At 35.7% G+C, this 13,759-nt stretch overlaps 1 protein-coding gene across 1 annotated transcript in view; it reads left to right on the top strand.

Moving 5' to 3' along the window:
* The first annotated feature begins 3,278 nt into the window (after window positions 1–3,278).
* LOC129255856 (protein O-linked-mannose beta-1,2-N-acetylglucosaminyltransferase 1-like) overlaps window positions 3,279–13,759 on the top strand; it is a 40,812-nt gene continuing 30,331 nt past the window's right edge. The window contains exons 1-5 of the mRNA XM_064096451.1: window positions 3,279–3,400; window positions 6,612–6,716; window positions 8,960–9,109; window positions 10,027–10,171; window positions 11,457–11,509. Of these exons, the coding sequence (XP_063952521.1) occupies window positions 6,656–6,716; window positions 8,960–9,109; window positions 10,027–10,171; window positions 11,457–11,509 (409 nt within the window). The 5' untranslated portion in view covers window positions 3,279–3,400; window positions 6,612–6,655. The remainder of the gene's footprint in view (window positions 3,401–6,611; window positions 6,717–8,959; window positions 9,110–10,026; window positions 10,172–11,456; window positions 11,510–13,759) is intronic.

Below are 13,759 nucleotides of genomic sequence, written 5' to 3'. Positions count from 1 at the left end.
CAAAACCTATTCTTTCCTCCCTAAGTGGTTTCAAGGATTTAAAAGTGGCAGAACTATATATCAGAAACGCCTTTTTTCCTCAATGGAGGCTCCAAAATGGTGAATTTCAAGGGGGGGGGGGTAATTTCGACAGTCCCCTAAAGGGAGTAGGCTTTTATTTGCCAGCACATCTTTTTATGTAGCTGATAAAGCAAAACCTATTCTTTACTCCCTATGTGGTTTCAAGGCAGTAATAGTGGCAGAACTATATCAGAAATGCCTTTTTGCCTAAATGGGGGCTCCAAAATAGTGAATTTTCCAATAAATAGACAATAATGCAAAAGGGGTGGGGTGATTTCAACAGCCTCCCGGAGGGGGTAGGCTTTTATTTGCCAGCACTTCTTTATACATGTATGTGGCTGATAAAGCAAATCCTATTCTTTCCTCCCTAAGTGGTTTCAAGGCAGTAAAAGTGGCAGAACTATATCAGAAACGCCTTTTTGCCTAAATGGGGGCTCCAAAATAGTGAATTTTTCAATAAATATGCTATAATGCAAAAGGGATGGGGTGATTTCAACAGCATCCCGGAAGGGGTAGGCTTTTCTTTGCCAGCACTTGTTTATATGCAGCTGATAGAGCAAAGCCTACTCTTTCCTCTCCAAGTCATTGCAAGAAAATGAAATTGGCTATATAGTAGAAACGCACTTTTGCCTCAATGGGTGATTCAAAATGGTGTAATTTCCAATAAATAGGCAATATACATGATATAGAGGGGGAGGGGTTGACTTAGACAGCCCCTGAGAGGGATATTTTTCGATGTGCCAGCGCTTCTTAATAATTTGTAGCTGATAGAGCAAAGCCTACGCTTTTCTCTCAAAGTAATTGCAAGAAAATAAAATTGGCTGTATGATATAGAAATGCCCTTATGCCTCAATGGGTGATCCAAAATGGTGAAATTTCCAATAAATAGGCAACATACATGATATAGAGGAGGGGGTGACTTAGACAGCCCCTGAGAGGGCTAGGGTTCGATGTGCTAGCGCTTATTTATGTAGCTGGTAGAACAAACTCTACTCTCTCAAATTAATAAAATACTATTTAAGCACAAACGCTTTTTTGCCTCAATGTTGGGTCCAAAATGGTGAATTTCCAAATTCATTGGCAATAAGCAAAAGGGGGAGGGGTGACTTCCCCAGCGCCCTCCCCCCCCCCCCCGAGAGGGGTTGGCTTCGATGTACGTGCCACTTCTTTTGATATAGCTGGTAGAACAAACATGACAAAGCTTACTCTTTTCCTCTCCAAGTGGTTTCAAAGTAATTAAAGTGGCTGTACTGTATAGCAGAAATGCCTTTTGCCTCAATGGGTGCTTCAAAAAATAGTGATTTTTCCAACAAATAGGCAATATACAACAACATGATATAGCCAAGGGCAAGGGGGGGGGGGTGACTTCGACACCCCCACCCCATGAGAGGGTCAGGCCTTGATGTGCCAACATTTTGTTTTATGTAGCTGATAGAGAAAAGCCTACTCTTAACTCTCCAAGTGGTTAAATAGCGGAGATAATTGCATTTAAATTTTATTAAACTATACATTATACATATTATACATGTACAGTACATGTTATACGTATTAGTCTATGGAAATGCATACAAAAAGCGACATTTCTGAAATTGAAGTATTCAAGTTTGATACCTTATAAATTTGCTAAGAAGAATGATACAGAGTTGGAATTTCATCCACATGATAATAGTATATCAATAAAGTTTTCTGGAACATTTCAAGGTAATTCATTAATTTTTTTTAGAATTATGTAAAATCATGTATTTGCAAAATTTTCAATTTTTGGGAAAAAATGACAAAAAATGCAGTTTTCTACTTAAAATCTCAGCCAAATGACCTACTTATCCCCTATAAATAGTACCAAATTGTAGAAAATTTATTTGTCTTTCATATGACACTAATTTTGTGGCAATGGAATATTTATGTCAAAATCTATGTACGAAAATTCAAATGTTCTGAAAATTTGGCGGCCATTTTGAAAAAAGCGCCCTCACGGGTTAATTTTCAGGATACAGCCTGGTTACCTCATATATTCATATTCAGCGTAAAAAACTGGTCTAGAAGCACTATATGAAAATTTCTCCTTTTTCTTGTGGCACCTTGCTCAATTATAACCCGGACTAAGAAGCCAATTTGAAATTTGCATAGTCTTAGAGATCTCGCAGACATAACTTTCTTATTGCTTGTCCGATTTCTTTCAAACATTAACCATTCTGTTTTACTTATTTTTCTCCTTTCCCACACAACATATTATGACCATGGTTGGTTTCCCCTTTAAAGCTTTTCTCCGATAAGTGAAGAAACACAAATGGTATTTTAAAAAATCAGGAAGTGAAAGTGAAATATATATGGCAGAAGGAAAAGAAAAATAATGAAAATTTCTTAAAACAGATAAAGTGATACACAAGTCATATGGATGAATAGATACAGATATATATACGGTACCAAGTGAGAAAAAAAACACTTGAGACCTCACAGATCCCCAATTCAAGGAAAAGAATATGTCATGAGAGCATATATATATATCAAATCAAATGGTTTGATACCATATTTATTTCTTTATAACACAAACTATACCACATGTACAACCAGTGGCGGACCGTGACCCGGAGGAGACCAAGCATTGGGGGGCACAGCATTGTTCACAAACAATACAGTGCCCCTCCAATGCTTTGTCTCCTCCGGGTCACGGTCCGCTACTGTGTACAACAGCTCATTGGCAACTGTTGTGAAAGAAAGGAATAAAAACTAGTGGTAGTCGTAGCATTAATCAATTTTCCCCAAAGCTATCCTCCCTCACCCTCTTTAAACTTTTGATGGACATATGCAGCCCCTCCCCTTTTTAGTGAAAGGAAAGTAGGAAAGGATCAATTGTGTTCCTTGAAGTGATTTGTAAGTTTATCTATATACCTGTGGGGAATACCCCTCCCCCAATAAAAAAACAAATGAAAAAAAACTTAGTGAGGGGCGGTCGACGTACTAGACATGGCATTTTTCTGTAATAAAATAATATTGTTTAGATTTTCAAAAGCTATTTTCAGAAGATATTTGTCAGTTCGTGGTTGTATAACCATTTGATTGCCATGTATATAAAGGAAAGAAGTAATACATTAAATATATATATATATATAAATTATATATATATATGTATATATATTCATTTGTGCTCACGCCATAGGCACAGGCTCACACCCCTTATGCTCACGCCCCTTACGTTCATCCGGTTGGTACGTACCGGTACCTGTATTTACGTGAAAAAGACAACATCAATTGGGCCTGGGCTGGAGGATCTTTTGAACGATATAAAACCATAGCCTACTGATTGTGGACGGTGCAGATCGCAAGAGGAACTCTTCCCAGAGTAAGTTCCCTATGTGGTTTTAGGTACAGCAGATCTGTTAACGAATAGAATGATTAGGAGTTATAGGGACAAGATGTGTGAATAATGAACCGGGCTAGTATCCGGCGCGCCAGCGGGGCGGCGAGGAAACTCGGGGGGACTCCGCTAGCCAAGGCTCGGGGGCCCGTTTCTCAACACATGACAAGTTAGTCATATCTTTATGCACATCTTACTAACCTCGCATGTTGTGTGAGTGCATCTTACTAAACCCTAACGATAATCCCTTGATACTATCGGTATAAAGAGCAGACGAGACATAGCCTTTGAGTCACTAAATTTAAGTTTCTAAAGTTGCAAATGTTGTGATCAAATGGGGACATCTAAACAAAATAATATCAGAGCTAGGCAAAATCACTCACACGTATTGCGAGGTTAGTATACTATTAGTATATTACTATACTAATCTCGCACTACGAACGTGCTTACGCTATGGATTTTAGAGTTGTCGGTTAACATCGGTTCATAACGCGAATAATGTTAACCGAAACTCATTCCGCTAATCACCAAGGGCAGGGCATTTTCTGGTGAAAAGCGTTCCATTTTCAATTTTACAAATATTTTTTTATGATGGGGTGTCCAAACTTCGCGCACTTTTCAAAAATATTCATCAGGCTTAAATTTTTTCACAAAATATTCATAATTTATACAAAACCAATTCAAGAAATAGTTACCACATTGACGGCAAGATCGTAAACTATAAAATCATGAACGAAAATGTAAAGTAGGTCAAGGGGATTTGCCGGTATCGCGATCTCAAAATTCTATTCCGATCGGCGAATGCGCGCTGTGCTGGAAAACCGTTCAGAAAAAGTGTGACCTAACTTCGCGGACCAAAGTTTTTGTGGACATTTAAACAAAACTCAAGCTCAAAAAGTGAAATATTTATATCAGATTGATGGCAAAATGCTATAGAATCGGTTAGTACCACATTTAACTTACATTTTTGATGATTTCTGCTTGCAAAATGGTGATATCGTGATGCTTGTTGAGAATATCAGATTTCTTCAAAACGGGCGCTAATGGTGACAAATTTGCCGATCTTTTGCCAATATTTTCATGAATACTGAACTCATCCTAAAGAAACTTACACCAAAGGGTAATTTTAGGTCGCTTTTCATGTTGATGATGTCAGATTTTAAGGATATTGGCTAGTTTTTTAGATAATGACCGTCCGCGAAGTATGGACACGCGCGAAGTTTGGACTCACTGCCATATATAAAAAACACATAAAAAAGAGCAAAATCGCTTACCTTGGCCTGGAAAGTTGCTTCGCATGTCTCTTCCACGGAAATAAAAGGAAGGTCGTTGGTGGCGCTAATACAATTCACAACCTTAATTCAGCTTGTCAGTATTTTTAAACTAGATTCTTGATTCATTATATGCGCAATTCCCATGATTGTTTGATAAAAAATAGACACCTATAAATGCAATAACTTAAAAAACATACTTTTTAATTATTTTTGCTGAGGATAATACTTTTTGGAAAAAATTCAAAGCGATGACAAATTAAAAAAAAATATTGAAAATTCTACGTACCTTGAACGGCGCCCCGCAAGTGCTACCGTTCGTTTGTCAATTAACGTTCCACCAAAGTCTTTACAGTAAAAAGATTTGACACTTTGCCGACTTCGTGTAACGCTTTTCATCGATTTACGTGTAAAATAGTTTTTGTGCCTAGTCTTTCCCTTGTAGTGTCTTTGATATGAAGATAAATCGCACGCCCTCTTAAGCTCATTAGGTGAAAAATTTGGGAAATTGCAAGCTCGTTCCGTATTTTGTCAACGAGAAGAAAAATCAACGCTCAAATGACGCTATTTGAGGGATATTTATCATATTAGGGGGAATTGACTTCACATCGTTCGGTAAGTTTTGTAGGAGGACTTGATCCTGTAAATCCTCATGAAATTTGTGGGAGTTTGTTTCAATTTTGCATGCGCCGTGCTTTCAATTTTCCTGTTCACGGTGGCAGTAATGCACCCATGGGTGAGGCAAAATATGCGCCATACATAAACTATGAAGAATGGAGCATTCAATTGCTGAGAAAATAAAATTATGAATAATTCATTTCATGACGAAAAAATTGCTTGTGTTGAGATGGGTTCCCCGGGATATCAAGTTTTAATAGTTTATGGAAGCAAAAAAAAATGTTTTCTTTGTAAAAGGATGATATTTATACATTTTTTTTATGATTCCAAACATCATCAAAATATAGTGTAACATAAATAGTTTAAATCTTTAAATACCGCAACATACAATTCGGCAAATTCTATGCATAAATTAGAGATAGAATTTATCAAAATGTTGATAAGGGTCTGAAAACAGCGAATACGAGTCCAATTATGGATGGCCTGACATGGTGGAATCTTTATCGATTCAATTATTCTACTTTTTAAAATGAATGGTTTTGAGGTGGTTTACCAACAGTTTTTATGGTCTCTATGCAATACAATATTAAATTCTATCCCACTTGTTTAGCAAGATTATCACTTGATGGATGAATTCACTCAATTACTTGTTCATTTTTTTATTTCAATCTCATCCCCCCACATTCAGTGCCAGGATTTGGGGGTATCTTGTTGATCTTTTATCTAGGTGCAGATTAAAAGAATTTTTTTCTAGGGTACTAAATCTTTATTAATTCATTCTTAGATTTTATTTATTAAAATACTCACTTATCACAGGGCTCGACATTAGCAGTGGCCCAGGGCAACCAAAAATGAGAGTCAGGCCACCAAATTTCTGTAGAAGCGCACACTTTGCCCGGTTGGGCTCCTAATTTTAATAAATTGTAATGTTTTTTTTATCATTTTAGGGCCACCAAATTTGCTTTGCAGGCCACCAAAATATGAAATAGATGATTTTGGTGGACTGATCGGGCCAACAAGAAAAAATTTAGTGTGGAGTTAGTTTGTGCTTATCAAGTCCCTATCTACTTTTGGATTCATTAATATATATTTCTGCAATATTTGAGAGTTTTCTCCATGCTTGTACCTACTTGTTCTAAGGACAATCACGCACAATGAAAAATATCCATGTTTGGAAAGGAATATTAATTTATATATTTTCCCAATATGTCATGGCAGAATACATCCTCTTTCTATGATTTTCTGTATTGTAAAATAATCTTGACCCATCTAACCTGTTTTTTCTTTTCCTATATTAATTGTTACAGATCTGTGTTTATTGATGATGTAGTGAGAACACCCTTGACCCTTTATGCATAGAGGAAGCTGGGATATAAAAATGAGGCTTCTACGCAGGTTTAGGAGAAGCAGTTGTGAGTAATAGTGAAAAATTCCTGATTTCCTCTGAATTTTAACCTTACCGGGGCCCTGACATAGAAAGGCTTTTTAACAAAATCCCATTTTCCAAACATATTTACTATCAGGCAATGAAATTTAGTATCTTTGATCAGTATTTTGCAATTTTTGGATGTAAGATTAACAAGAATTATTAGTTGTTTTATCGAAAGTTGCTGATTTTAAATTCTGTAGGTTAATTTGTATCACAAATCTCTGGAGGCAGATGCAATCAAATTATGTTTATCGTATTTTAATTATATTTTTTAAAGATGCAATTTTAGATTATGAAGTAATTCTGAAGATGGATGAAACACACAGGTTGTACAAAAAAAATGCCCATAAAAATGATGATTGAATCAAACCTGTATAAAGATGCCGGTTGGTCACTTTTCAGACTTGTGTCTGAATTCAGACTTTTTAAACATATTTTCAGATATATAAAACACATTTTCATACGCCCGTATTATGGTATCACGCTCGGTGTCCGTCCGTCCGTTCGTCCGTCCGTTAACCTTTCCTTGTAAACGTGATAACTTCAGTTTAACTTAACCTAGGCTCATATAATTTAGTATGTATAATACTAGCATGGATCCCAGGAAGCCTATTGACTGAGGTCAAAAGGTCAAAGGTCAAGGTCACAGTGACGTATTTTCATCGTACCCTTCTGCAGTCATTGTAAACGCGATAACTTCAGTTGAACTTAACCTAGGCTCATATAATTTGGTGTGTATGATACTAGCATGGATCCCAGGAAGCCTATTGATTTTGAGGTCAAAAGTCAAGATCACAGTGACGTATTTTCATCGTACCCTTCTGCAGTCCGTGTAAACGCAATAACTTCAGTTTAACTTAACCTAGGCTCATATAATTTGGTGTGTATGATACTAGCGTGGATCCCAGGAAGCCTATTGATTTTGAGGTCAAAAGGTTAAGGTCACAGTGACATGTTTTCACCTTACCCTGCTGCAGTCCTTGTAAACGTGATAACTTCAGTTGTAAACATGATAACTTCAGTGTAACTTAACCTTTGGCTCATATAATTTGGTGTGTATGATACTAGCATGGATCCCAGGAAGCCTATTGATTTTGAGGTCAAAAGTCAAGATCACAGTGACGTATTTTCATCGTACCCTTCTGCAGTCCGTGTAAACGCAATAACTTCAGTTTAACTTAACCTAGGCTCATATAATTTGGTGTGTATGATACTAGCGTGGATCCCAGGAAGCCTATTGATTTTGAGGTCAAAAGGTTAAGGTCACAGTGACATGTTTTCACCTTACCCTGCTGCAGTCCTTGTAAACGTGATAACTTCAGTTGTAAACATGATAACTTCAGTGTAACTTAACCTTTGGCTCATATAATTTGGTGTGTATGATACTAGCATAGATCTCAGGAATTCTATTGATATTGAGGTCAGACAGTCAAAGGTGAAGTCGCCACCTTCCACTTTTCTTGCTTGAATGATATCCCCCTTAGCGACACTCTTGTTCATGTATAAAAATGGGCCATTATGAATGATTTCCTGACTTTTTCAGCAATTCGAAGTGGCATCCCTGAAGAAAACCTAAGGTCGATACAAGTAAATGGTCTCTATGACCAGGGGGGTGTTTCACAAAGATTTAAGTATGACTTAAGTAGCACTTAAATGCCAACGCGTACATGATATGCAACGCGCGATCTTATTGATAGATACGCTTTAGTGCGCGTCTTCATGACACGATCTGACCAATGTGGTCAAGCCTTTCATTCCGTACGCAACTCAGTATTTAAGTGCGACTCTAAGTCATACTTAAATCTTTGTGAAACACCCCCCTGGTGGTCTTTTGGAACAGGTTCATGTAAATTTTCAAAAAGGAGTACCATTCAAGAGGGTCAAGCTTTTCTTCCATATTTTTTTATTACAAGCTTTAAAATATTTTCAATAGGCAGTCTTGGGGTACAAGAGCCGGCTCGTGCCTCCCCCCCTTTTGAGAGGCACAATTAAAATTTGTAATTTATAAATGCCATTAAAACACAAGTGTGCCCCTCTTTTAAAAGTGAGGACCTTTCTTTTTCTTTTTCTTTTTTTTGCTTGTCAAATTTTTTCGTTGACAAAATGGACTTAATTTTGGGTTGAAAACTTTTTTCTTTTTTTTTTTGCTTGTCAAATATTTCCTGTGAAAATGTGCCCCCCCCCCTTTTTGGAAAATCCTGGACTGTATCATTTTTGTCCTTGCAGTGTCATGTCAGCTAGCAGTGATAGGTGTGCTGGCTGTGGTTATCGTTGTGCTGAAATCACATCTTCAGGCTGACACCGTTGATGAGAAGATCCTACTTCATAATCTCAGGAAGGAGTTACATAGGATGGAGGGGCATGATGTAGGAAAAGGTCAGTGGGAGAGTATACCTAAGTATTTAATCAATGGCACGCATGCCCGTTGGTGCAAATTTTAAAATGGAACGGTATTCTGGGATGTTCTAGAGTGAATCCAGATTTATTATAATATAATTAATTCATGGCTTTCAACTCAGTAAATAATATCACATTGATCGATCTGTCTGATAAGTCAGATCGATTTTTTTTCTTCAACTTATCAGATAGATTGATCAATGTAATCTTATTTAGTGGGTTGAAAGCCATAAATTGTATTATAATGAAACTTCTCCAGCAAGCCTTTAACATTCAAATCCAGATTTGTTCAATATGGGGGGGAGGGAGGTTAATCCAAACAATAAACCAAGTGGAAAAACACCAACTGCAGTTTTAATTCATGTGATTTATGACATGAAAACAGAATATTTTAAGCATTTTTAGTAATCGTGAATAAGATACGTTTGTCACTAATGAAATAAGGAGTGCCTTACTGAAAAGGCAAAAATATAAGGACGATTTCGTTCAAATTTATGAAGAGGATACGTATCTCACTGAACAAATATAGGAGCGCAAAACACAAACTGAAAAAAACTAATCTGAAACGGGACTTTTACAAATGTGTTTAGGATTTATTACATCCCAAGGACATATCTCAAACAAATTATGCGAGAGCGAGCTGAAAGTTTTTTATATTCAGTTGTAAAAAAAAAACAAGCTTTATAACCGAACAAAATGCATTTGTCACTAAAATACTAATGCAAGTGCGAAGTGAGAGCCTTTAAAAAAAAATCATCCCTGTGATCGAGTGCTTGATTTGTGTTATGGAGCCTTGAATGGAATTGCTTATCTTTACTTAAACTACATGTAGAAGATGTAGCCTGTTTCACTTTGACTTATCTTATTTTTTATTTATTTTCATCACTATTTTATAGATAATTCAAGGACAGAGGTCCCCTTATCAACCAAGTCAATGTGTGGTAACATTGAGCCTTGCCCAGTTGGTCAGTTTGCATACAGGATACAAACTGGTTTCCAGAATAAACACAGACCTGAGATGTGCCTTGATGATGACTATGGGTGAGTACAGGGACTAAAGGGGATTTCCCCTAAATATCTAAAAATAGGGTTGTAGGTTTCAGAAGAACTCACACAGATTGCTTCTGGATTCACAATACATTGGTAAATCTGAATAAGCCAGTTCACGGTTAGCTCATGATCAACTTTTCTCAAATGACCTTTGTGATTTTTCATTAGGATAAGCACTATCATTTTCAAATGTATATGTTGCGTAAGCTTTACCGGTAGAGTATTCAAATTCTAAGAACAAAAGGCATTGTATAGACCAGGTGACTAGAATAGTACATCAGGGATAAAGTTTGGAAATATATTTTATTGTCTGCCTTTGGCACATTTGACTATTGTTTAGGCTACGATCAAATACCAGTGATTATGAAGGCTCTATTTATTGCTCTTCAGCTTGATGTGATAAATATTTTGAAAGGAATACATGAATAATAATCATCAAATCACAAATGCCTATGTCAGTGAATTTGAAAGCCACCTTCATGGTTGTCTCCAATGACCTTTTTCTGCTCGTGCGCAGTTTACAACCGTGAACAGGCTTATTAACAGAATGAAGACAATGGCTGTAGCAGAGCTGCAAAGTAGTACAGGTTTTCCGTAGTAAGTTCTGAAAAATGAGAAGGATACTGATGGTTTCATGCAAAATAATGATTTCTAAAGTTTCAATTGATATGTTGTTCTATGGTATTTCTTTGAAAATACTGATTTCCTCACCGAAATGCTGATTTTCAGTTTAAAAAAATACTGAAATGTTCTTGTTAAGGTTGGTACCTCTGCCGTTCTACTTTGAAATTAATTTTTATCTTGGTAAGAAGGCAGTATATTTTATGGAGTGCTAGGATATATGCTTACCCAAAGTCACCCATTAACAACATGCAACATCTCCGTTCCCCGAAGAGTATTCTAGTCATATCCCCAATTTCAGAATGTTATTCAGAGAAAAATCAAGATTGCATGTTCACATTTAGCAACTTTTTGTCATTTGCATTGTGAGTACCGTAATTTAACCACATGTTTTGAATAGATCAATTTTCCAATTACAATTATGATAAGTATTTTTGCCTAATTCAAGTTGATAAATTTAGTTTGTTTTAGTGCAGGATAAACTTTAATGTTGGTTTGTGAAAAATGAATATTTTGTGTACTTGTTAAATCTGTCTTCATGTAAGCAAAGCAAATCTTGGTTTAAAGTAACCCTGCTTTGCATACACATGCATACATTCATGATTTATTTTGGTTTCATTTCTTAATACTTTTTGTTTTCTTTACCTTTCTACAGGGTATTTCCTCAAATTGAAATGGGAAGAGGACTCAATATATTGCATATAGATGGTAAGAAGGAAGGAAATCTTTTTTTTTATAGAATAGTAGTGTGTATAGGGATTCATTTGATAGTGTTATGTTGATATTAAAGGGATGGTCCGGGCCGAAAATATTTGTATCTTAGTACATAGAGTAGCATTCACTGAGCAAAATGCCGAAAATTCATCAAAATCGGATAACAAATAATAAAGTTATTGAAGTTTAAAGTTTAGCAATATTTTGTGAAAACAGTCGTCATGAATATTCATTAGGTGGGCTGATGATGTCACATCTCCACTTTCCGTTTTCTTATGTTATTACATAAAATCATATATTTTTCATTATTTCATACTTGTGTGAATAATATGTCTCTCATATAATGAAATAAGATGCAGCAATAAATATCAAATGCACTAAATCAATCGTCGATCTAATTTTTCTAGTTCTTAGAGGAAAAAAATTGAATAAACCTAATTTCATAAAATAAAATACAAAAGAACAAGTGGAGATGTGACATCATCAGCCCACCTAATGAATATTCATAAAATTTAACAACTTTGTAATTTGTTATCCGATTTTGATGAAATTTTCGGCATTTTGCTCAGTGAATTCTACTCTATTTGTTAAGCTATAAATACTTTCAGCCCGGACCATCCCTTTAATATGCAAATATTGACTGACAGGGTGTGTAATATAATATTCTTTGGACCGCCAGATTTATATTTTCCCAAGGGTATTATTTTGCCGAAGAGCAAAGCACTGTGGAAAATACGATCACAAGGGAAAATCCATTTGGGGGTCCACAGAATGTTATATTTCACAACCTCGCAGTCTGGTAAAGTTTCGTAGGGTTACTTACTCAATGTGCTATTCCGAGGGCTGTAATTCAGGGGTGTTATCCATGGTTAATGGATGTTATATCTGATCTGATTTCATACTGTAAATTGCATACATGCCTTTAACAGAGCTGCCAAGTAGTACGATTTTTCCGTATTTAGTACGTTTTTGCAACCAAAATACGGCAGTACGTTTTTTCTTTAAAAAATACGTTTTTTGTATTAAAAAAAAAAAAACAACGTAAAACGTACACAAATATGTTATTAGATCAATGTAATTTCAGGTAACTTGTTTTTTTTTCAATCATTTTGTAAAAACCAGGGTGAGATATACACAAGTTTCAATGTTTTTTTTTTTTCATCTGCAAGAGCAGTGCACATTTTAGCTTGCATGCAGCTTGAGCGCCGTGATGGGCGAGTGCGCCAAGCATTTTATTATGAAATACACTTTTTTGGGAAAAAATACAAAATATTTATCTCACATGGTAAAAATACTGATTTTTTTGTCAAAATACTGATTTTGGGGGATAAGAATACTGAAAATGCAAAATACAACTTGGCAGCTCTGCTTTAAATGTCAAGTTTACCCCAGTAAAATTTTGATTTGAATCAATAGAGAAAAGTCAAGCATAACGCTGAAATTTCATCAAAATTTTAAAGTTTCACTTTAATATTTTACACAACTCAGTGACATGTAAATGAGAGATTTGATGGTGTCCCTCACTGTTTTTTATTTTTTTAATTATACAAAATGTAAATTTTTACAGATTTGACATTAAGGACAAACTTGACTGAACAATAAAATGTTAAAACAATGGTAATTCCATATGTTCAAGGAGGAATAAATATTTGTTTCACGTTACAATGAGGAGAAAATTTGAATATTTCATGAAATACATAAGAAAGTCCCCTCATTTGCATACGACCAGGATGTGCATATAACTATTTTGTAGATTTAAGCGAAACCTAAATATCCCATAACTTTCTTATTTTACTACCGAATTTGATGAAATTTTCAGTGATATGCTTGTTTGATTTTTCTCTTTTTGTCAACAGCAATCAGTGGGGCAAGCAACCCAAAGTTTTGATCACACAATTGTTTTCTACACGTGATTGTTGATCAATGTAATCGGTCATAATGATCAGCTTTAGATCGATTGCTAAGCTTTCTGTGTTATGGGGTGCTGGACTATAGTCTAGCCCAGAAGAAGATGGTGGAGATAGAGAGGCCAACCAGTGTGATTTCTTTGTAATAAATATGATAAAAAGAGTGAAACTCATGAAAGGTCAATTTTCACAGACTCTAATGAATCCAATTTTGTTAACTTTCATCCAGAGTATGACATGGATGCTTCTGTAAAAATTGATAAATTCAAGTTTTTTAACTACGGTTCAAAGAACGTAAGTTGCAGACCCCCGTGCAAAAAGATGTGTTACTACCAAA

This window comes from Lytechinus pictus, chromosome 3 (assembly GCF_037042905.1).
Source record: "Lytechinus pictus isolate F3 Inbred chromosome 3, Lp3.0, whole genome shotgun sequence".
Classification (NCBI taxonomy): Eukaryota; Metazoa; Echinodermata; class Echinoidea; order Temnopleuroida; family Toxopneustidae; genus Lytechinus; species Lytechinus pictus.
The sequence above is the reverse complement of the archived record's forward strand: the minus strand, read 5'-3'. Positions and strand labels throughout refer to the sequence as shown.